At 35.5% G+C, this 24,493-nt stretch overlaps 1 protein-coding gene and 1 long non-coding RNA gene across 9 annotated transcripts; one reads left to right on the top strand and one right to left on the bottom strand.

Annotated features, from left to right (window-relative positions):
- Positions 1-553: 553 nt before the first annotated feature.
- Positions 554-8,506, bottom strand: LOC129743566 (ral GTPase-activating protein subunit beta). 7 transcript variants are annotated; one of them, XM_055735605.1, is made up of 15 exons: positions 7,706-8,501; positions 7,417-7,636; positions 7,166-7,195; positions 6,687-7,085; positions 6,360-6,620; positions 5,736-6,242; positions 5,352-5,456; positions 5,136-5,276; positions 4,532-5,069; positions 4,268-4,476; positions 3,785-3,949; positions 3,140-3,280; positions 2,510-3,067; positions 1,029-2,448; positions 554-966 (listed from the first exon to the last, which is right to left on the bottom strand). In XM_055735605.1, exons 1-15 carry the CDS (start codon positions 7,895-7,897, stop codon positions 852-854), a joined length of 5,001 nt encoding a protein of 1,666 aa, XP_055591580.1. In that variant the 5' UTR covers positions 7,898-8,501; the 3' UTR covers positions 554-851. The 7 variants fall into 7 exon arrangements, with proteins under 7 accessions (XP_055591580.1, XP_055591581.1, XP_055591586.1 ...); XM_055735606.1 differs by lacking the exon at positions 3,785-3,949 and having other exon boundaries at positions 7,706-8,505; XM_055735611.1 differs by lacking the exon at positions 7,166-7,195 and having other exon boundaries at positions 7,706-8,502.
- Positions 8,074-21,536, top strand: LOC129743568 (uncharacterized). Of its 2 annotated transcripts, XR_008736618.1 has the most exons (10): positions 8,075-8,403; positions 15,981-17,120; positions 17,211-17,314; positions 17,414-17,572; positions 17,708-19,176; positions 19,324-19,500; positions 19,562-19,634; positions 19,696-20,236; positions 20,361-20,686; positions 20,755-21,535. It is a non-coding gene; the product is annotated as an uncharacterized LOC129743568 (long non-coding RNA). The 2 variants fall into 2 exon arrangements; XR_008736617.1 differs by having other exon boundaries at positions 8,074-8,403; positions 17,708-19,500; positions 20,755-21,536.
- Positions 21,537-24,493: the final 2,957 nt, after the last annotated feature.

Raw genomic sequence — 24,493 nt, 5'->3', positions numbered from 1 at the left:
GCCTTGCTCTGGTATGGGATTTTAAAGCAAGATTTTGGGAAAAGACTTCTATTTTTACGAATTTCCATCTTTCAGTTGTAGCTCTTGTACATGGGATGAAAAATTATCAAACCCACAAACAGTCGTCTAGCCAAATAAAAATGACAAGCAAGAATAATTGGACACCGTACCAATGCAAAGAAATGTGCTGATAATTTTATTCTTTTAAAAAGGTCGTTGAGATAGTCGGATCAACAAGTCATATAAGCTCACATTTAGTTGAATTGAATTGTAATTGTCCTTTATTAATTTAACGTCAGCCCATCGATATAAAATCATATGAAACACAATTTGATAGTAACAAGTGAATTAATTCTAATTTCTGACGCACTAAGAAATTATTCTTAAGAGAAAGCTGACCAGATTTTCAAAACGAATACTCATTTGCCCCTTTATCATTAACGAGTTTAAATATGCTTTCTTCTTCACGTCTGAAGATCGCTCTGGGTGAGTTGTTCGGATCAGTAACATAATATTGTTCAAGTTAGCGATAGATGCATGTATTCGTCAAATAATTCAGAATTCAAGCTTCATCTTGATATAAATTAATACTTGGTTATAAACTTTTATATATTTTTATAATTTAAACAATTAAAATTTTGTTAACGTAAATTGGAGCTCTGCACTAATAAGTTTACTCCACAAAAATAAGTAGATATTAACTGAAAATAGGTTTTGTTGTTGAAGAAAACGTTAACACATTTTGATGCAACTTACAGTTAAATAAAGGCTATAGACGCAAACAAAAACGCGAATGTAATACTTTTAGCAAAGTGCAATAATCGTTCTCTGCTGTGGAAGCCGAAACCCCCTTAGACGGGGGCTTTAAAGAGGTCAGCCAACATCTCCGGTTCAGTCATATCTTTTTTATACTTTTGCATGATTTCCTGAACTTTGATGCGCCGTCGAACATGCGGTGGTTGGTATCTGAAAAGAGATGCCATAATAAAAAACTGGGATTCTAGATTTGAAAAGATTTGAATGCTCACGAGTCATTGTCCAATCGCCTTCGTTTGGCCATATTGTAGGCGGTCTGTCGGATAAGGGATCCAATGACCCTACGACTGACAACCATACCATCGATCAGCGGAATTGCAAAGTTCATTCGTCCCGTGGGTCCATGCAGTTTGACCCGGAGCAAACCGGAATTCAGCGCATGCAAGAAAATTACATGACACTCGCTAGAATTGAGGGGTGTTATTGGGCCATGCGACGTAGAATATCCCGCCCGGGTGTAATGCAGAAGATCATCGATAGGGAATGTGAGATGATCCTCGTAGCTTTCCAACCAAACGAGCAAAATTTTGGCAGTTGGTGCCGTGTAGAGAGTAGTTGGCTTGGAGGCCCCGGTACGTCTACGTACGGGTGGAATCGGATCAGCTGATTTACTGCTCATGGAACCCAGCCGGCTGGGCTCATTTTCTAATGAAAATTGACGGGATTTACTGGAGGCAGCCTTCGAGGCTTGGATTTCACTCACGCTACGTTCATACGTTGTCGTTGTAAGATTCCCGTCAACGTTGTCCTCCAAGCTTATTTCGCTTTTGTTAATGCGATTGGGGACAACGATAGCTATCTCCGAGGAGACATCAGCCCAGTAGAGTGTCTTTTTATCACCATTCAGTTGAAGGTCTCCAACATTGGAGGTATTGAACGAGTGTTGTTTCTGGTTGGTTTTGTTATCTTTAGGAATCTTCCAGCTGCTGTTGATAAAACCAGTCCAGCCAGCATGCTCCTCAACATTGACTGGCCATCCCAAAGTGTACAGGACGTTCCAAAAATGAACATCAATCGAAGACAGATTTTCCTGATCCATATTCCCGATAATGTCGGCATCCGTGGTTTGACCTGCTTTAACGTAAAACACGTGGATAGTGTCACATGTGCGAGGACTCATTTTGTCAAGCATACGCAAATCCTGACAGAACTCATTTTTCGATGTGTCTAAAGAAGTAAGCAGCTTTGAGCCGTTATTATTCTGTCCAATGGAAAGGAATCCAAAATGTGCCAGGAATAATCGGGCCGCTTGAAATTCGTGACACACATTAGGTGCAGTAGCTTCCTGGGCATGGCCTAAGCCATCAACGGAACACTCAGTCTGTGCCCAGGATAACTTCTCGTACACCAGCTGATCCTCCAGCAGCCTCGTCAAATGCTTGGTCGATTGATTACCAATTTTCTGCTCGATAGTGTCCAACGTTGGAATGGAATAATCTACCACACAGGGTGGAATTCTCTCAACCGAATCAGGGAAGAATTTATACTCGATCTCCTGACGAATCATGATGTCGTTCATGGGAACCGGTCTGCCGGGGTTGGGCGCATGATATTTGGTTCCCGATTTGCTGCGCGGCAGATGACGCAGCTGCATGGTCCATGCATGCCTTCCGAACGGACCCCGAATGAGAACTGAAATTGAGAGAAATTCGCTCAAATTATTTGACTCATATCAAGAAAAACTTTAACTTACTTGTAACAGTAGGTTGAGGATCTTGATCGTTCCCGAGCGGCTCCTCAAATAATGCCAAAATGGTTGAATTTTCCGTTACAAAATATTTAAACTTGCGAATGGCCTGATCCTGGCTGATGTCTTGAGTGTCCTCCCCAGTCGTGTTGGAATGCTTCACCAGCACAACTTCATCGAGAAGCGAAGACAGTGACTGTTTTCCGCATTCATTCGGGAAATAGTCGATCTGTTCCAGGATCAGCGTAAGAAGATTCTCCGCAGCATCGCGCACCCTCATCGATGCAGGTTTCAGTTCCTTCTCGTCCTTATGCTTAACAGGTTCGCCCGGTTTTCCGACGCTTTTGGAACCGGAGATACCAAGTTCTACCACTTCCAAAACAGTTGTCAGACATTCCTTGTCCTGCAGCAGATAGGGATGGTTCATCAGCCAGGAAGCGGTACACTGGAATGCTGCTACGATCGTACTGTGCAGATCTTTACTGTGGGCCGGTGGAGGTCGTGAGCATTGGTAGCAAATGTAATCGCAGATCCACTTAACAGCACGTTTGCATTCAAGAGCATCTAAAAATAGATAAAAGTTTTAAAATAAAAACGATACGAAACTTTTAAAATCTTTAATAAGGTTCATCCTACCAGAATCCTTGATATGCATGGCAGCCAAGCCGGACAGAAGTTCCAGGGCAGCGAGCGACACATTGAGATCCGTTTTCCACGAGGAAATCAAACGATGACAAACCAGGTAGGTAGCCCGCACGAATAACGCATGACCACTGTCTGTTTTTGGTTTTTGGCGTTGATTTGGTTAAAAATCAAAATCATTATCAGATAGTACTGTTCTGAATTAGAATTATATCATTGCATTTTTGGTGACAGATGTTTGTACAAAATAATTTCTAACTTCATTTTCGTAACAATTTTGGAAATGGTCAATTTTGAAAACAAATCTGTCACCTGTTTTTTTTAAACTAATTAACAAAACACATACGTTGCCCATACAAGTGCAAATCTAAAGTACAAACTTAACTAATAAACTATTATCCATAAACGAATTTGCACTCCTAAACCAAGCAACGTGATCTTTAGCCTTAAACACCTTCCTTCTACGCACAACATATTCAATGTCTTTTTTGGGGTTGAACTTATTCAACCATGTGAACGTTGTTATGCATAAAGTAAGACGTAGGCTTTAACGATTGAGGAACCATTTAAAAAAAAAACTACAAACACACCATTTACACCCACTACTTAACAATACACAAAACTGGAACGAAATTTTACCATAAACTGCAGACGAACTCAACTCTAAATCATGAATAATGTCAGATGAGAAATCATCGAAAGCCGGCAAACTAGAGGGTTCATTGCTAAGCGTAGCGGTGCTACTGTTGCCCCCGATGCTGGAATTGGCGCTATTCATCGAGTAGGTACTCTTCTCCGAGCAGGCTACGCACACACGATTACACACAACGAGAGCGTGTGGTAGGTGTTTGGGGGAAGGAACAATAGTAGCAATGTTTGGCGCGGTGGCAGCATCAGCGGATGGTTGTTCGATGATTTGATGGGAAATGGCCCCGAAAGAGAAAAATCGGAAATCGATAAATAAAACCGAGAAAGAAAACATACAAAAAAAAAACGGAAAATGAAGGAAATTCTGTGTAGAAAGCGTGATTTTTGTAGGTAGCAATAATCAAAAGTAGAAAATTGTTGAGCAAAAGTCAAGCGGTTTCTTTTGGGCAAATACTTGGGATCGAAGTGTCAAACCTGAGCTGAGTAGATTGGCGTCGTGTGTTTGCTGCGACGCGTGAAGAACATCCGAGTTGAGTTCCATTTCCTCAAAAGTGCCAGAATCTTGGACGCACAGATGTAAACCTCCAAGTAGCATGTGCGTATTTTGAGCATCGCTCTCGACTTGCAGCGCATTCATCAAGATGTTGATAAGCCGCGGCTTCAGTTGAGCAAACGTTATCATCCTGAAGGAGATATTAGTGTTAAAATTTGTTTAAGCAAAAATTTTAATTGTCCTACTTATCAGCAGGTCCTCCAGTGATGTCCCTGATGGGAAGTGTTTGGAAATGCAAAGGTAGAGCCAATATAGAGAGCAGAATGTTTATAGCGGCGCGTCTCAACTCCGTTTTGTTCACAATCACGTTCTGTGACTTCATGCGTAGTTCTTTCTCCGGTAGAATTAGCTCCAAAGCACCGATGAACGAGGGCAGCAGCACCTGAATGCCTTCCAAATCGATACGGAACAGATCGGATGAGTTGTACAGAATGCTGGCCAGCGTTTCTTCACATTCTTTAGATTCTCCTAGCTTGAGACCTTGATGGAGGGCCATATAGAACCGGGCCAGGTAGACCGGCAGGATTTCTTCGCCAGTTTTCTTGGCGCAGAATATGCGACACAACGCTCCGATGGCTTCAGCTTTGCCAGATTCATATTTGTCGATAGTAAGACCTGGGGGCACGTCGCTTATCTCGGACAATGATGGGGGTTGCGAAAGGCTGCCCTTGCGGTTATCCATGATCATCGAAGAGGGTCGACGCTTTGCATCCGCAGCTCGTTCTGAAATTAAATATTAGGACATGAAATCGTATTTCGAATTTTGAACTGAGGAATTAAAGGACTTACTTTTAGCGTTATGAATCCAGGTTTCTCCACCAATGTGGGCTGCGTCAAACAACCACTCTCCGAAAAGATGCAAAATACTGTTGCACCGAGGACGATTCGCCGCCAATGGGTATCGGTTTTCTTGACATAGCGAAAGCATGGCTAAAAGTACAATTTATAAAATATTTCAAAAAAAGAAAAAGAAAATTGCAGAAATGAAAATGGAAAAAGTCTCACATGAAAAACCAGACGATGGGAGGGATGACGTTTGTGGCAAAACGCTCGGTTGATTGGTGGAGTTCCTGCTGCTGGTCAGGCCACTGAATGAGCTTTTGGTGAGACCTTAAAGATATGACGCAACGTTAGTATATTTAACCAAACCTCGGAATATATTCAGATGCAATTAATACAAATTTAAAGTGCATATTTTCAATCATACTGAAAATGTTTAAAAAAATCAGAAAATGTGTGTTAATCAAAGTACTAAATCTGTACAAAGTTCCAAAGCACTACAAAAAATAACAAACAAAAAAAGGAAACGAGGACAAATTTCGTCATTCTCAGACACACCGATCAAGCGAAACACAGACTGATTGTTAATTGAAATAAAGCAATGCGCACCCTTAGCCTGGGCCATCGAAATCACGGCATGGGCCGAGATCGACGGGGCTACGCTGAAGCTTTTGGCCAATCGTCTCTGAAGCGGTGGTGTTGGCGAATTGGGCGCTCCTTCGCCTCCAAACTGTCCATCGTGGGAAATACTACTCATGAAACTAACGATCCCATGACCCGTCGAATTACTCGTTCCTTCAACTTGAACATTATTGCCGGAACTAACTCTTCCACCACTTCCAATCCCACTACTTCCTACCACCACCATATTTTGTCCCAAGCCAGTGCCACTGGTGGAGCTTCCAACGACGCCCAGAGCAGCGCCCAAACCAAGTCCACCCAAGCCTCCACTGGCACGAACCGAGGGACTTTGTTTGATTTCCCCACCGGAATGTCTAAAATTAATGTGCTGTGATGCTGCGGTCACCCCATCAGCACCATTGCTGCCATTGGAAAAATGAAGATGATTCATACTGTCCATGATGTTGTGATGTTGCTGACGGAACTGAGCTATTCCTGATGTTAAAATTTTACACACGAATCGTATGACCAGCAGCATTGAAAATGTTGTAAAATGGCATTGAATGATGGAAATTTAAGCAAATTTTGTCACAACCAAAACACTACACTTACCCAGAAATGCGTCAACCAATCCAGCAATTCCTTTCATCGTTTTCAGAAAGATTTGCGGTAACTGTAGCAAACAGGGATGGTAGTGCGGTTCGATGCCATCAGCGTTCAGTAGGATAGCTTGGATGAATTGTGGCGTTCGACTGATGACTTGTGGGCAGCACAGATCAGTAGGTGGACCGAGAATCTTTAGGAATCTTATCCATGATTGCGCAATGCTGTCGTTGGTCATGCCAGCCGGAATCAGGTGACTATCTTCCTCGACTTGAAATGGTAAAAGAACAATCGTTAATAATCGCTTGAAAATGCTACCAACAAAGTTGCACTTACTTATTTTCATTTCAGGGAAAGCTGGTCCATAAGTAAACTCCAGCAGCTTAGCCGTCAGTACTAAGTTTACACGATTCCATTGCTCAACCAAAGCTATCCGATGACGCCAGGCAGCACAAGACTCTTGGAACGATTTCCATAACGACGGTGACGGGAAACAGCGACTACAGGCCAGTAGCCAAATTTCGAAAAGCACACTCAGTACCCGTTCACACAGCTGATCCCCTACGTCATCTTTAACAATTGGTGGAGCAAGTAGGATTTCGTTTATCGCCAACAAGAAAAGCAGCAAAGCTTCCCAAGTTTCCACGGTTAGGACTTGCGAATTGAGAGCCGTATCCTGAAGCGTTCGAAGGACTCGATGACAAAAGACGGCCTGTCGATTAATAGTGTCTGTACCTGGTAAAACAACGTTATTTTTTCAAAATTATGCTTCATATAAACATTAACTACTAATCCAGAAAAAAAACAATCATCACCTAAATCCTCTTGATATATAAAAGGCCAGTCTTGTTGAGCGTGAGAGAAAAGAAAAGATCAGTATCACAACACCAAATTACAAAAACATACTGGAAACTATTAGTAAGTTAACTAGAGATTGTAGAAATGTGCCAAGGGTAGGGAATATTCAATAAAAAAGGGGTCGTGCATATGGTTAGGAAGGCATTCCCAAAAAGCGCCGATCAATTCGGTCCCATCATAGTTGTCACCCTCAACACTTGTCGGATACCTTCTCCCGGACGGGGGACAAACAGATTGTAGAGATGTTTGATAATTTTCCGCACGTAGGTGTTTGGATCATCACAAATCGGTCGGGGCACGCTTATTTTGGTCTGCGGCAGCAATGCCGTGACCCATTCACAGTAGATGTTCACGCAGTCCTTGATAATGTCATGCTCTGCCAGTGGAAGTGAAAGTCCATAACAAATCACATCCATGCACCATTGGACCTAAAACGTTAAAATAGTTGGGAATTTCAATCCTATTATCAAAAGCTATAGATCCGGAGCTCAACATACCTCCTGATCGCTGGTTAGGCTGCTCGGTTCGGCAACATTCGTGATTCCGAGATTGGAAGCCAGCTGCTTGACTACTACTGCTGCCACATCACGCCCACCAGCTATTCCGAACTTGCCCAGGACCGATTGGGACTGAGCATTGGAGATATTTTCCGTTATGGTCGGAACCAGTGAGACCCACTCTGAGTACATTGCGTTCCGGATGCACTTTTACACCATTCCTTATCGAGAAATAAGTAAAAACTTTTTTTTTTTTTTCTTTGCTGTTTGTTGGCTGGGGCCAGTGAGCCCATCTCGCCACTGTGGTTCTGTTATTTGTGTTGACATGCAACTGTCAACTTCAGTTATGTTGTTGTCTGGCTCTTCGTATTCTCCAAATCAAACTTGCGTTTTGGTTTCTTTTAAAAATTGGACTATTTGTAGTAGGCTATCTTCGTGAAGTTCTTTTAAAATTTCCGGTAGAGGTTTCATGTGTTCTATTATTAGATAGTTGCTTCTAGTGGTGTTGTATTTATGGCAATTGTACAATACGTGATTTAGATCTTCTGTCTCTCCGCAGGTTTCACATTCGTCGTTGCTTTCTAGGCCCCACTTGGCTCTTCTTTCTTTGGTGAGAGCATGCCCACTTCGGATACGATTAAGAATTTTGATTTGATTGGGTTTTAGGACTAGATCTTTAAACCATGCTGCCCTTCCAGGTATGTTCATTAAGGTAAAGTGCCATCTGCCTTTTGTTTCTGACAGTTGCTTGTATTCCTCTGTCCAGTTATTCCAGCAGCCTTCTTTGCTTATAACCATCGCATCTCCGAGGGTTATTCCCATAGGGAGGCTTATTTCTTCTCGAGTTTTATCAACCGCGGCTTTGTCAGCGATCTCGTTACCCTGAATCCCCATGTGGCTGCACTGAACCAAATCGGGCTATAAAATGTATAGACTCATTTTAATAATTATTATGATTTCATTGTCTGATAGATACTAATGTTAAATTCATTAAAAAATATTAAAAAATCCAATACTTTTTACAAGTTTGTCGATATCCTACAGTATCCAGTAAAAAATACTAGAAAATCCAATGAATCTTATATACTTGAAGCGCTTTTTGAAATTTATAGGAAAATCCAGTAGCTTCGTTTGTTTAGTTTCCGTTGGAGGAAGTAAGTCTAGCTGCCGGTAAAAATAAAAAGCAGCAAAATAGAACGGCTGATGTGTTGTAGAGCTCATTAGTTTGTACATCAGGTTGGTGCGGAATCAAAAAAATCCTTAAGCAGCGAAGAATCGAACAAGTGATAAAAAATTTAACTCCACAATTTTTTGAGTATGTAAGTAAACATATTTTCTAAAAATATCGTTTTTATTAAATTTATTTTTTTCCAGCTTTCTACTAATTTACGGAAACATCGTATAATTAAAATTTGACATCTGGTCAGAGTAACAACTTGTGGGCGCAAGATTTCGATCAGGCGAATGCTCAAACTTCACGGCAAGGCAATCCAAAATTGTTCAAACTGTTCCGAAGTGATAGCGCTTCCGGCTACTCAGTACCCAGTGTCAGCGTCGGAAATGTGGCCCAACTGGCGGTGGATTTTCATCATCGAAAGGCTCAAACTTTCATAAGTGCATGGTCTACTATAATCTGTGGCATCCAGCTTTAATTCCGGTAGCCGGTCCACCCGCATACGCTCACGATTCGGATAAAATGACCACCACTGCCGAACTGTTTGCATCCGATGAGCATAAGTTGTTGGTTCTTGAATTGCGAGCCCCTTTCGTCGGCTCCTTGCAGGCGGAATTTCTTATCAGTTTATCGGACTTTGTGGAGAGTCAAAACTCGGAAATGTTTTCATACTATCCAGTAGCTTCGCCCACGAAAACCAGCAAATCGGTTCCCGGATTAAGTACGTGACCACGGAAGCATTCCTTTCTAAGCGACATAAGGCTCTAACTCAATTGAAGTGGCCACAGTTGGAAGGGAGCGTTATTCACGGGGGAGGATTTACTATGAAGTTGCAAAAAATGTTGGTAGCACGTAATCAATTCGGATTTGTGCTGTTTAGTAATGCTTTCGAAAGGAACAGCACTACAGATGCTGTTAATTTGGTATTGTTGATGGATCAGATTAGAGAACCGGTGCTGCTACCGAGAAGAACAGAAGATTAGGATTGCCGTTCCCAGCCCTTGGAAGCACCTGTTTGGAAACTCAGCTCCTGTGACGTTTATTGAGGGAAAATAAATTGTTAAACTTCAAAAAATAGTTCAATACCGGAAGCAACAGCATTCAACTCCCGGCGAGATTTGATTCTCTGAAGATATCCTTTCTGACACTGGAGTAAACCGGCCAAGAAGAACATTGCGATTACGAAAAGTTTTTTAATCGGTAAGTTTTGAAAATTAACATATATGTACATACATCTTCAACGAGTAGTGATATTGTAATTAATGTTTCAGATGATGACGTATAAAACGGATTACGAGTTGGCGAGGGGAATCTTTACACTTCAACAACAGCCGATACCAAGAACCGAATCCGCAAAATGATCCAATTGATTGAAACGGAAAATTTTTGACATACAGAGGCCAGAGATGAATGTATTTTTAGACGGGATTAATCCACTAACAATAAAATATTTATAGTGAATCTCAATGATGTATTTTATTTACGCTGCAGTGAAAAAAAAAACTTTAATTTAAGAATAAATTGAATAAGGTACGACATATTTTATTGAATCTATGAACTATTCATTTCACTTCTTTTAATAGTAAATTATATCATCTTGGCGCACTTTAAAATTCATTGAAATTTCCTATAAAATTAATCACCCCTATTTCGACCGTATATTCGTAAAAAGTATTGGATTTTCCTTTAGTGCAAAAACACTAAAATTCCTAATAAACCTTATAGCCCGATTTCGTTTAGTGTGGGTATCCACTGTATTTTGATGTCGCTGCTTGACGATTTAATTTCTTTGAGTATTTCCCATACAAGAAAATTTTGCTGGAGAATTTCTATATTCTTTAAGCTTTCGCAAGCGCTTTTCGAATCGGTCAATATAACCATTTTGTTGTATTCTTTTAATTTACCATGTTCTATGGCCAGCAGAATTGCCAGCAATTCAGCATTTGTGATGGAGTAATTTTCGGTGATACTTTCGGCACGTACTTCTCCGGAATCTGCATTGTAGTAGGCCACCGATGTGCCCCTGTTAGATTTCGATGCATCCGTAAAGATCTTCTTAAAAGTGTTGTATTGTTGTTGCATTACTTCTTTGTAAACCCCTCTCCAAACAGCCGGGTTTTGATTTTCTTTTTTAGCTTTTTCTTTTCCCAAATGCGATTTTACAATCAGTTCCATCCTTATGTACCGCTCAGTATAAAAGGGGCAGATTTGGTTGGTCAACTGTCTGTCCTTCGGATGAATTTGAAATAAAAGATCTTCGTTTTTAAGTGCCAAAAATGTCAAAAAGGATCCATTCGAAATTTTTTTAGCTAGGGTGTTTGTTAGGAACTCGTGTAGAGGTGTTTTGTAATACATTATCCTGATCAGTTCCTTTTTAGTTAGCATTTCTGTTCTTACGTGAATTGGTACTTGCCCTGACTCTGCCAGGACAACTTGAATCGGGGTACTTTTCAGATAACCAAAGGAACTCCTTATGTAGTTGTTTTGGACCACTTGTAACTTTTTCAGATTCGTGCTAGCCGCATTTCCGTATATTAGATTTCCGTATTCAAGCCTGCTCCTGACGAGTGCATTTCCTATCTTCAGGACCGTCAGTGGATGTGCTAGGCTTTGCTTGCGTGCCAATAGTTTTATCAATCCGATCTTTTTGCTTGCTTTTTCCTTTATGTCCTCTATGTGTTTCCTATGTCTTAATGTGCGGTCGAGCGTATATCCTAAGTAACGGTGAGTATTGGCAATATTTATGCGTTGCCCATTCAAAAGAATGTTTATGTTCGCGGCGTTTTTTTTGGAGAACCATATTGCTGCTGATTTTTGAGGATTCGGGTTTAGATTAAGTTCTATGAGTCTTTGCGATAAACTGGTAAGAAATCTGTTTAAGGTTGCCGCAGTTTCTGCTGGATTGTTATCTTTGGCCAGTACTGCGAAATCATCCGCGAATTGGACTAATATGCAATCTTCTTTTGAGAGCTCGTGTAGACTTGCAGTATACAAGTTGAACAAGATCGGTGAGAGTGGGCAGCCTTGTGGGAGTCCATCACTGATCGCTTTCTCGATCATGTTTTCGGTAGTTTGTAGGCAAACCTTTCGATCTTTGAGATAGTTGTACAGCCAAGATACTATTTTTTGTGGAACCTTCATTTCGCTCACGGTGTTAATAAGCTTTTGTGAGAGAACCGAATCGTATGCCTTGCTTATATCCAAGAATGCAACCATGCATTCCTTTTTTTCGTCCCACGCGTCGTGTATGTAATTTACGACGTAGTTTACACACGAAATTGCTGAGACGTGTTTTCTGAAACCGAAGGACCTGTGTGGAATTAGCTGCCGTATCTCTGCAATGTCCGTTAATCTATTTTTGAGAACCGCGTTTATTAATTTGAGTTCCACACTCATCAATGCTATGGGCCTTCTTGCGATCGGAGCACCGGAGCTTTCGTTATTTTTTGGAATTGGCTTTATCAAGATATCCTGCCATTTTTCTGGGATTTTTCCACTTTGGAAGACGATGCTTAGCATTTCGAATATTTTCATCTGCATTTCGGGGTTTAATCTACGCAGCATGTAGTATGATATTTTACTTTTTCCTGGAGTTGAATAGTCCTTTTTCTTCCTTAGTGCAAAATAAAATTCTTCAACTGTTAGTGGTTTCTCGAAACCAATCAACTCATCTTCAGTAGGGCATTTTGGTTCGATAATAGGATTCAGTTTTCCACCGAAAAAGTGTTCCATGAAAACTGTTCCTTCCTCCGTGTTAAGTTCTGTTGAACCACGAGTCTTCCCTGTCAATGCTGTATCTATACCTTTGACAATATTCCAAATTTGGCGACTCGGTGTTGATTCGTCTATCATACTTGATATCTCCTCCACATGTCGCCTCTTTGTCGATCTGATCTGCCTTTTAAAGATTGCTCTCGCCCTTTGTAGCTTGATGTAATTGGTCATGGATTTCTCTCGATTATACTTCCTTAGCGCACTTCTTTTTTCATCGTACAGCTCTCCCAATTCATCTGTCCACCACGTCTTCAAGAAATTAGCTTTTTTATTCCGTACAGTAAAGGATGCGTTATCTGTAACCTCTTCAAAGATCTCAATCATCTCCGCGGGGTTGTAGAGAAATTGTGGCCGTATATTGTTCAGTTGCATAATCACTTTATCTTTATTTACCCTTCTGGTCGTTTGATTGTATATGGGGATGTTGCTATCAATCTCTACCAATATTGTTCTGTGATCGCTCCCTAAGGCTTCGTCCTGGGGCGTCCATTTACATTTCGCTGCTACTCCTGGGGTAGTTAAAGTTAAATCTATAGCTGATTCTCTGTTTTCTGGTAACGCAATCATTGTTGGAGAGCCATCGTTGAGGATCACAAAATTCGAGCTTTCAGCAAGCCCATTTAAAATTCTACCTCGACTGCATGATTCGAACTCTGGGCTCCAGTTTTGGTGATGGGCATTCCAATCTGCCCCTATGATGGTTTCTCCATCTAAGGTGTTCACGAAGTCAAAGAATTTCTCAATCTTGTCCTTCGTTTCTGTCATGTTGCAACCTCCAGGGGGGAAGTATAACGATATCAGATTTAGAGGATCGAACCCTGATGTAATTCTGATTCCTATAATTTCAATTGGCAATATGTTGGGCACCTTTAAGTTTTGGTAATTATATCCGTTTTTGATTATGATAGCCACTCCTCCATGGCCTTCCGGTCTGCGCCAGGAGACGTGTCGAAAGTTTTTAATATTGAAATGCTCCCCCTCTTTTAGCCTTATTTCCTGTAATAGTGCGATGTCAATATTGTTTTTCATCAATGTAACAAATAATTCTTCTCGTTTTTCAGTTGGTCTTAATGTTTGAATGTTATGTTGTAATATTTTTAGCGTTTTATTGGCCATTGTGTTGAATTTCGATTCTGGGGGAATTCTCTTGTTCGTTCGAGAATCTCTCTAAAATGTTTGATAGTTCCGTTGTTACATTGATGATCAACTGGTCGTACTGTAATTCGTCATTAGCCGTCTGAATTTGCTCGTTTATTCGGTCACGTAGCTTCCTAATCGCTTCAACCCACAGCTTTGAGCGTAACTCTTTTAAAATGTCCTGTCTCAGCTGTGCCATAAATTGTTCGAACACTGTCGCTTTAAAGTCCCCTGCTGATGGCACAGGGTGTTCGTCGATTCTCGTGAGGTTCGTCTTTGGGAGTCTGGTGTGAGATTTTCTCTTGTGCCAGGGATTCGTTCTCGTCTGAACTGACCTCAAACTTGCTGTACTTTCTAATTCGGGGAAGTCTTCGTCCTGGTCCAGAATACTGAATGGATTTTCCTGAGTAAAGATTCCTCTTTCTGCCTCGTTGTACGAGACGTTTTTCCGCGCCATCTCTCGCAAAACCGCCTGTCGTTTGCGTCTCTCAGGGCAGTCTTTATGTCCTGCGTCGTGGTCTCCTTGACAGTTGGCACACCTTGCATTGTCTGGACATTCTGTACCATTGTGTTTTTTACTGCAATTTTTGCATCTTGCAGTACCCTTGCAGAACTTTTGGAGATGCCCGAAGCGCCAGCATTTCTTGCATTGCTTCACTGGGAAAACATAAAGCTCAGCTTTGAAGCTGCAGCCGTATATTTTGATTGAGGGCGGCTTCTCCGTTCCCTCGATCGTTATTTTCAAGTTCTTCGTGATTTGCAAATTTCCGTCTTCGTCTCTCCTTTGTATCCTCTCAACTTTTTTAACGGCCCCAGAGCCGGTGCAAATTTGTGCTGTCTCCTTGACGTCGAAGTCCAGTGGGACGTTTCGAACAAAAAGCGTCGTTTGGTTTCTCATTATTGGTTCATAAAGCTTTAAATTCACGCTACTCAGATCTAAGCGTTTCAGGTTTTGATAACACTCGACGGTTTTTAGATCAAGCTTGAACCTGAACTTGCCTATTTTGCATATTTCCTTAGCCTCGAATCCTTTCCCTGCTAACCATTTTCCTAGGTCCAGTGCATGTTTTGGTGTCACCGGTTTGTCGTAGTCGAGTGGCTCTAGGTAAGCCGTTTCGGCGCTATATGAAGCTGTTCCACTTCCTTCTGCTTTGGAATGGTTATTGGATGTCACGGTTTTCTTAGGAGGATTTTTTGGTTTGCTCGTCGTGGCCTGTGAAAATGAGGCTTTGCTTCCTTGCGAGCGCGTAATTCTATTTGCGCTCATCTTTGGTTCGAAAGTATTATTTAGCACTAAAATAATAAAAGGTTTTTTAGTATTTTTCTCTATAACTTATTACTATAAAATTTGTATTTCTCTCTTCTTATTTTAATTCTTAACACTATTCTTTCTTCTTGGCTTCTTTTTCTTAACACTAATTTTCTCTTGGCTTTTTGTTTAAATCTGATTTTTCTTGTTTTCTTTTTCTCCTGGTTCCTTCTTTGTTGGATTTAAGGTCTTAATTTCTCCACTTTTAATGATTTTCACTGCATGAAATGTTTTTCTCGTATCTTCGAATTCAAGTCCTTTGTGTTGATATTAAACTTAGCTAGTTAAATCCGCTTTTAAACTCGTAAAATAATATTTTTTTCCGGAGAATTAAAACCGCGTGGTTCTTCCTAAGAAGTGTTGCCAGTTCTCAAGTAAAAACTTAAAATTTACAATTCCAGCACACAAAACTGCTGCGAAAATTTTCATTCGCAGTTTCACTTGTCAAAACACAAACGGGACTTTCATTTTTGTGATAGTGTGGGTGAAATGGATCAACTTTTGAAATCACCAAAAGTCAAAAAAAAAACAACACTTTAGGTGTGTTCAGTGCATTTAAGGTGTAAGCACGTATAAGCTTTGGATGAAAATAATTTAAAATTATTCAAATTTTGATTGATTCAAATTTTGAATTATGTAGGTATAGGGAAATTTTAGACCAAGTTGATAGAAAAATTAGCAATTTGGCGTTAGCTCTGTTGAACTGTGTCCATGACGTGGAATCATTATCAGAGGAATAATAATTGAAGTTTCACGCTGTCAGAAAATGCAAAAGACGGCGAGTTGCTAAATTTTCCCAAAAAGATAGTATGAAAATATGAAAAGGGGATCAAGTATACCCATCCTCCCCTAACTTATACCGTATTTTCTCCCCTCGTCAGGATGCCAGGTGGTTTCGTCAAAAATCAGGACGACGCGAAGTACAAAATCAGGTTTTTTCAAGACACTTCTTGATTCATGAAAACAATAAGGATTTCTGCCTAGATTGCATAAATAAAGGCGTAATACAGGTGCTGAAAACGCCTTGATTTATGCAACAACAGTACACAACTTGTTGGCTGGCCGGTAGTTCATATCGAAAACCACAATTCAAGTATCATCTGAACCGAAGGTTACCATCTGTTAAATGGGTTTAACTATTTTATAACCTATTTATTCGGTTTCCTCATAAATTAAACAAGGTGGGTTCCAGCTACAGGTAAGCTGAGAGTGTCTAGAGGTAAGACAGGTAAAAAGGTAAGATTATTTTACCATACAAATATTACATTGATTGAGTATATTAAGAACGTACAAAAAGTTGCCAGCTGGGCAGGTATCTACACGGATGCGGAATACCTGTCGTAGATTCTTAACTCTAAATATGTTATGAATTTTATACGGCTGCGAAACAGTTTGCTCGTTCTACAAGTAAGACATACACCTACACGAAACATTTTCATTTCATGTCAGTTCACACGAAGCCATGGTGTCGGGTATGTGATGATTTGCATTGAAGATTGGCCGAACTAAAAATCTAAAGGATGCAAATTAACGCATACGTTGGCGAAACTGCGGTGAATCCGTGCACCCATGGTGGATTATCTACATACATACATACACGGAAAAAAATTGCATGGGCTTTTAAAATACAGAGTCATGATAATTTTACTATATCCATCATTTAGTATTTTCAACCATGATTTAGTATTTTTTACCGAAAATCTGGGCGATAATACTACGAAATAGTATTTTTACTATGCGAACTTTGACAGCTCATAGTAATTTTCTCGTGTCTTAATTACCATGCGCATGATATTTTGATGTTACTCAATTCGTGTTCTTGAAATTACTATGCCCATGGTAATGTTGAAACACCGTCATTTGTGTTGTCAAAAATACTATGCGCATTATAATTCATAGTAATTTTACTATGTGCTTCGTTCGAGTGTTTGTTTTTTACGGGTCAGCCGTTCGCGATTTCGGAACGCGAACAAAAATTATCGGATTGTCGGTTTGTCGGATCGGGAAATGTATTCCCTCAGGTGAGTAAATTGTGTTTTTTTTTTGTTACTTCTAATTAACTGCTTATGAAATATGCTAACAGAACAATTTTCCTATATTGTTGACAAAAGATTTCCCAGATTGTGTCGTCGACCAGCTGGAAAGGTTCTCAACGAGCTCTGAACCAACGCACCCGGAGCGGGACAGCAGATTAGTCTGGTCGGAAATTTTTCAGGTTAGTGAGATTTCGTTCTATTTCATTCTCCAGCGGATAGGCGAATTTGCCATTTTTTTCAATTCCATGTGTGATACTGTTTTTTCTTAATTTATTTAGTGTCGGTGAATGCGCTCGAGTTCCTCAACCTCCCTCGATTTCGGAAATTGGACAACGTCGGAGGACATTGTGACGAAAGCTGCTAACCGGTGAGATGGCCCACTGTTTGCGGAACGCAATTTCAGTACATCTGCCGGGCCGTTAAATGCAGGCTTTCGGGTGAGTTAAAGTTTTTTTTTTATTTTCTAATTTTTTTACTGCTTGTTGAACAAGCAAACTGAACAGTTTTTGTACGTTTTCGTATTTCCTATAATTAATTGTTTCCCGTTTTTTTTTTTTTCATTTTCATTTCAGACGCTAAGTGTGATGCAACCCCTGTGTCCCATTCGTGGGTGGTGCAGGTGCTACCACCATGAATTGAACTATAATGAAAAATAATTTAATTAAATAAAAATTTTAATTTGGAACAAATGAATTTTATTTCGAGGTCTTTATACAATGCCGCATGGTAATTTTGTGATGTCTGTACCAACACGTGAAAAGGATCTATCTCCAAAAGTAAACAAAATCCATTTTCAGTACCTCTTGATAGGCCAACATTTGCACTACTTAACGGTAAAACCCTTTTCAGAAAATATTATTCCGTTACATTAAAAACTCAATTTGAGTAAAGGATCTATAAACATTCTGAAGCCAGAACAGCCGTGACATTGATATACACCCTTTACTCCGGAACATTTTTTCGTTACTACTTCGCACACAAACTCAAAATAATCAATTTGACTCTTTATTCAACATTAAAACATAGTTGCAAATGTATGCGAGCTTATAACTAAAGCTAAAAATAAGAAAATAGCAAAGGGTGTATAAACAGGTTAGACAAAACATGACGTGAGCAAGGTTCTATCTACGATAGCGCGTTGGTTTTCCATGAAAATTGATATTCCTCTATTCTAACATATAGAGAATGCTTCTTAAAATGGTTTGTCTTGCATAAAAAGCAAAAATTTCAAGTGATTTTCAATAAGGGATTTAAAATAGGTTGTATTTTTATCAAACGCGCTTTTCTCGATCCCCATATATGGAGATCGATCCTTTTTATGTGTTGGTAAAGATTTAACACTTTATTCAACATATAAACATAGTTGCAAATGAACGCGAGCTTAAAACTAAAGCTAGAAATGAAAAAATAGCAAAGGGTGTATAAACAAGGGAAACAAAATATTAAGTAAGCTAGGTTCTATCTACGATAGCGCATTGGTTTTTCCTGAAAATTGATATTCCTCTATTCTCACATGTAGGGGATGCTTCTAAAAATCGTTTGTCTTTCATAAAAAGTAAAAATTTCAAGTGATTTTTAATTAGCGATTTAAAATAGGTAGTATTTTTTTCAAACGCGTTTTTCTCGATTCGCCATATATGGAGATACATCCTTTTCACGTGTTGGTACAGATGTATATCATGATAGGTGTGGCATTCTAAGCTATAGGCTATAATAACCATCCAATAGACCGATCTAAGATAAGCGTGCAGCGAGCGGATAAACTCGATGAACAAGCTCAACGAGTCAGTTATCGAAGGACCTTCACACGAGCCAGGCAAGATTGCACATTGGCGATTCAAGCCAGGATTGAATTGTTCTTGGTGTACGGAGGCAGTGGGGCCGGCCGATTCAAATCTGTCTGTCGACTCTTTTGGGATGAAAATTTTGTTCAAGGTGCCTGTGTTATTTTTAAGTTTGTCAAAAAGAAATAGAACGAGAAATGTGTTTTCGTCAGAATCTTTTGTGTAGTTTTGTTCCCTACTGGAGTGTATTAAAACAGGTGAGAAAATCCCGCATAATCAAGTATCATACACTAAATCGTTAATATTATTCTGTTCTGATTACATGAATAGTTATTATTCGAGTAATCGTTCTTAAATCTTCTAATCTTAAGCTAATTTTTCTGCTTTTCATGCGTCTTTGCTAGATATGATAAAAAAATATATTTGAAAGATACAGGTAATAATCCTGAAATCCAAACTCGTGATACAACTGAGTGTGTCATGTGTCTTCACTCAACAAAACAAAACAAAAATGGCGCGTGTGGTTGAAGTGAGCAGAAGCTTGCAGATCAAAATCGCAGATCTTTTTCGCCGAAAGCTGGGTAAGGATGATTCTGGTCCGGTTATTTTCTTATTAAAACGACGACCTTTTTGATTTTCCAGGAAATACGTTTTCCGGTGGAGAACCGTAGCGGCGAAATCGTCGAAGAGGAAGTCGACAAAACGTCCGGCCTAGGTAAGAAAAAAACTTTTAGTTTGGCGAAAATTTTCATTTTTTTATCCTCTGTTTCTTAAAGTTTCTCAGCCACGATTGCGACCACGAAACAGCTGCTTCCGCTGGAAGAGCAGAAGCTACCATTCGAATTCATTCCCATCATCACCACACAGTAGGAAGTTTATTTTTCTTCTCCCACGGCACAAGAGCACCCGACAGCCGACGTGGCACAGCGGTCACAATTGGTCAGGGAAGATATGCTGATGGCTCGAATGTTCGCCGAAACAAATCATAACCAAACAGAATGCGTACTTTCTTGCTGTGATTTCGTGTCCCAAACCAAACGGAACCAGTTTTTTCTATTATAAAATATGCTCCGGTAAAAAAGTGCCAGAGTCAACATGGATACGTGGATACTAACACTTCCGGCATTCTGTCGAATCCGGGCCAGTGGAAACGACGAGAAATTCTGCGGTTGAAATCGCTCAAAAACAGAAAGCTCTGCAGGCACGTCTTCAGCTGCCATCGTTGTCATCGGACTCCCGGACAAGTGGTTGGGGGTCGTGCGAGCCCTGTCAGGATATGCTTGCAGGAATTCAGGAACGGAAGAATCTATTTTCCAGGTGAGTACAATTATAGTCAAGTTTTGCTTTCAAAACCTTAATTTGAACAATCTAGGTGAAGATTCGTTTTCATAATATTTTCATTTGTGTATATAAATTAAAATTTCGATCTAATATTTTGCAGAGTAAACCTGGACTGGTGATTCGAATGGTAATGGCGGTTCCAAATGAAAGCATTCTTGACTTGGATCGGAACTATAATCGTTGATGGAACGCATTCAGAGTGGAATGCCCAAAGGAAGAACAGTCAGCTGAAGGCGGAACATGCAACTATTGCCAAACAGCAATATTCAAGCTTCCCAGCATCAATCGATTCATAATGTCACCAGGTGTACCACTATCACCATCAACAGCAGCAACAGTAGGCATAACTCTGGCGGAAGGAGAATATTCATCGTTCTGGGTCATCTGGTAAAATCGATCACGACGAAACAGCTACCTTCAGTTATGGTGAGAATATTGTTTTTTTTTGTGTTTGCTAAAAAAGTTCTTTATTAATAGATTTATTTAAATTTTAGATTGATTTAAAATTCTGGAATAAAATCCGATGAACGAAATGAAACCAGCAGCAGTGTTCAATGGTCATCAAACGCAGCAAGAAATCCACTTCCAACTGAATAGATAAGTTCGCCAATCGACAACAGGAGCCGAAAACCATTCCATCGGTACAGCGGGAACCTACCTTGGCATTGTTTACTGGAACTGTTTCTGTAGGATCCGAAACTGTATTGTATTTTCAAAAATTTAGTGGTTTTCCCTGCTCGAATGCTGCCTTGACTATTTTGAGAAGTCCAGGTGAGAAAAGTACTCCGATGAGTCTCAGAAGAGAAGCTTATCAATTTGAAACAAGCTGCTGGAAGATTAGTTATTCACTAAGGGTCTGAATGAATGACGATAATTTTTTTCAATTGATTTTTTTTTATTTTAAAATATGTAAATTATTGTATGAATTTTCTGTGAACAAATTAAAAATAAAACAATAGTTCAATAATCAATTTTATCACAAAATGAATGCTCTGCCTTTTTATTTTTGATGGAAAAAGATATTTTAAAGATAACCTGTAGCGTGAGCAATGCTTGACAAAAAATTATAAGATAACGATTACATCTATCTTTCTGGTGCTTTCAGAACATTTTGCATCTAGAAAAAAGCAAAAAAATGAATCGTTTATTTACTTAACAACCCATTCCCTGTATCGTTATTCGTGTCTAAACGATTCCATTTGATGAAAAAACGATTAGTCTAATCGTTTATTTATAATCCAAAAACTATAAAGGTAATCTTTTGGGTGTCTTGGGAAGAAGATAATGGGGATCGTTATTGTATGATACTGCTCCATGCGGGATGGAATACAAATCATGGCCGTCAATTTCTAAATCAACGACGGTCAATCATTGATTGACAGTCTGGGCATCAATTTTTGAAACAAGATACACGATACGACAATGAAACACAAAACTTGTTTTATCTCTATATATGCATTGTTCAATATAACATTTATATGAGTTATACATTACGCTTATTAACATATATTTCAAATGAGTAACCTACCAATAATATGAACAACTTTGTTTTCAACTTCTAAGCCTTTCTTAATCATTTTTCACAAAACAAACTGGAAAGAATTCAATTTCCAACACAGAAGTAAATCTAAAAAATATTGAAAACTTAATTAAATAAAAATAAAAATTAAATTTAAATTAAATTCAAACTAAATTAAAATAAAATTAAAATTAAATTAAAATTAAATTAAAATTCAATTAAAATTCAATTAAAATTAAATTAAAATTAAATTAAAATTAAATTAAAATTAAATTAAAATTAAATTAAAATTAAATTAAAATTAAATTAAAATTAAATTAAAATTAAATTAAAATTAAATTAAAATTAAATTAAAATTAAATTAAAATTAAATTAAAATTAAATTAAAATTAAATTAAAATTAAATTAAAATTAAATTAAAATTAAATTAAAATTAAATTAAAATTAAATTAAAATTAAATTAAAATTAAATTAAAATTAAATTAAAATTAAATTAAAATTAAATTAAAATTAAATTAAAATTAAATTAAAATTAAATTAAAATTAAATTAAAATTAAATTAAAATTAAATTAAAATTAAATTAAAATTAAATTAAAATTAAATTAAAATTAAATTAAAATTAAATTAAAATTAAATTAAAATTAAATTAAAATTAAATTAAAATTAAATTAAAATTAAATTAAAATTAAATTAAAATTAAATTAAAATTAAATTAAAATTAAATTAAAATTAAATTAAAATTAAATTAAAATTAAATTAAAATTAAATTAAAATTAAATTAAAATTAAATTAAAATTAAATTAAAATTAAATTAAAATTAAATTAAAATTAAATTAAAATTAAATTAAAATTAAATTAAAATTAAATTAAAATTAAATTAAAATTAAATTAAAATTAAATTAAAATTAAATTAAAATTAAATTAAAATTAAATTAAAATTAAATTAAAATTAAATTAAAATTAAATTAAAATTAAATTAAAATTAAATTAAAATTAAATTAAAATTAAATTAAAATTAAATTAAAATTAAATTAAAATTAAATTAAAATTAAATTAAAATTAAATTAAAATTAAATTAAAATTAAATTAAAATTAAATTAAAATTAAATTAAAATTAAATTAAAATTAAATTAAAATTAAATTAAAATTAAATTAAAATTAAATTAAAATTAAATTAAAATTAAATTAAAATTAAATTAAAATTAAATTAAAATTAAATTAAAATTAAATTAAAATTAAATTAAAATTAAATTAAAATTAAATTAAAATTAAATTAAAATTAAATTAAAATTAAATTAAAATTAAATTAAAATTAAATTAAAATTAAATTAAATTAAAATTAAATTAAAATTAAATTAAAATTAAATTAAAATTAAATTAAAATTAAATTAAAATTAAATTAAAATTAAATTAAAATTAAATTAAAATTAAATTAAAATTAAATTAAAATTAAATTAAAATTAAATTAAAATTAAATTAAAATTAAATTAAAATTAAATTAAAATTAAATTAAAATTAAATTAAAATTAAATTAAAATTAAATTAAAATTAAATTAAAATTAAATTAAAATTAAATTAAAATTAAATTAAAATTAAATTAAAATTAAATTAAAATTAAATTAAAATTAAATTAAAATTAAATTAAAATTAAATTAAAATTAAATTAAAATTAAATTAAAATTAAATTAAAATTAAATTAAAATTAAATTAAAATTAAATTAAAATTAAATTAAAATTAAATTAAAATTAAATTAAAATTAAATTAAAATTAAATTAAAATTAAATTAAAATTAAATTAAAATTAAATTAAAATTAAATTAAAATTAAATTAAAATTAAATTAAAATTAAATTAAAATTAAATTAAAATTAAATTAAAATTAAATTAAAATTAAATTAAAATTAAATTAAAATTAAATTAAAATTAAATTAAAATTAAATTAAAATTAAATTAAAATTAAATTAAAATTAAATTAAAATTAAATTAAAATTAAATTAAAATTAAATTAAAATTAAATTAAAATTAAATTAAAATTAAATTAAAATTAAATTAAAATTAAATTAAATTAAAATTAAATTAAAATTAAATTAAAATTAAATTAAAATTAAATTAAAATTAAATTAAAATTAAATTAAAATTAAATTAAAATTAAATTAAAATTAAATTAAAATTAAATTAAAATTAAATTAAAATTAAATTAAAATTAAATTAAAATTAAATTAAAATTAAATTAAAATTAAATTAAAATTAAATTAAAATTAAATTAAAATTAAATTAAAATTAAATTAAAATTAAATTAAAATTAAATTAAAATTAAATTAAAATTAAATTAAAATTAAATTAAAATTAAATTAAAATTAAATTAAAATTAAATTAAAATTAAATTAAAATTAAATTAAAATTAAATTAAAATTAAATTAAAATTAAATTAAAATTAAATTAAAATTAAATTAAAATTAAATTAAAATTAAATTAAAATTAAATTAAAATTAAATTAAAATTAAATTAAAATTAAATTAAAATTAAATTAAAATTAAATTAAAATTAAATTAAAATTAAATTAAAATTAAATTAAAATTAAATTAAAATTAAATTAAAATTAAATTAAAATTAAATTAAAATTAAATTAAAATTAAATTAAAATTAAATTAAAATTAAATTAAAATTAAATTAAAATTAAATTAAAATTAAATTAAAATTAAATTAAAATTAAA

The sequence above is a fragment of the Uranotaenia lowii genome, chromosome 2, assembly GCF_029784155.1.
Source record: "Uranotaenia lowii strain MFRU-FL chromosome 2, ASM2978415v1, whole genome shotgun sequence".
Classification (NCBI taxonomy): Eukaryota; Metazoa; Arthropoda; class Insecta; order Diptera; family Culicidae; genus Uranotaenia; species Uranotaenia lowii.
Note: the sequence above shows the minus strand (reverse complement) of the source record. Positions and strands in the feature narration are given on the sequence as shown.

Coding starts and splice junctions, on each gene's coding strand:
- LOC129743566 (XM_055735605.1), bottom strand. CDS start 7,897: ATGTACTCAGAGTGGGTCTCACTGGTTCCGACCATAACGGAAAATATC. Junction 6,243..6,359: donor ATTGGTTGACGCATTTCTGG/GTAAGTGTAGTG, acceptor TTTTAACATCAG/GAATAGCTCAGTTCCGTCAG. Junction 3,950..4,267: donor CGCCAATCTACTCAGCTCAG/GTTTGACACTTC, acceptor GTGTGTGCGTAG/CCTGCTCGGAGAAGAGTACC.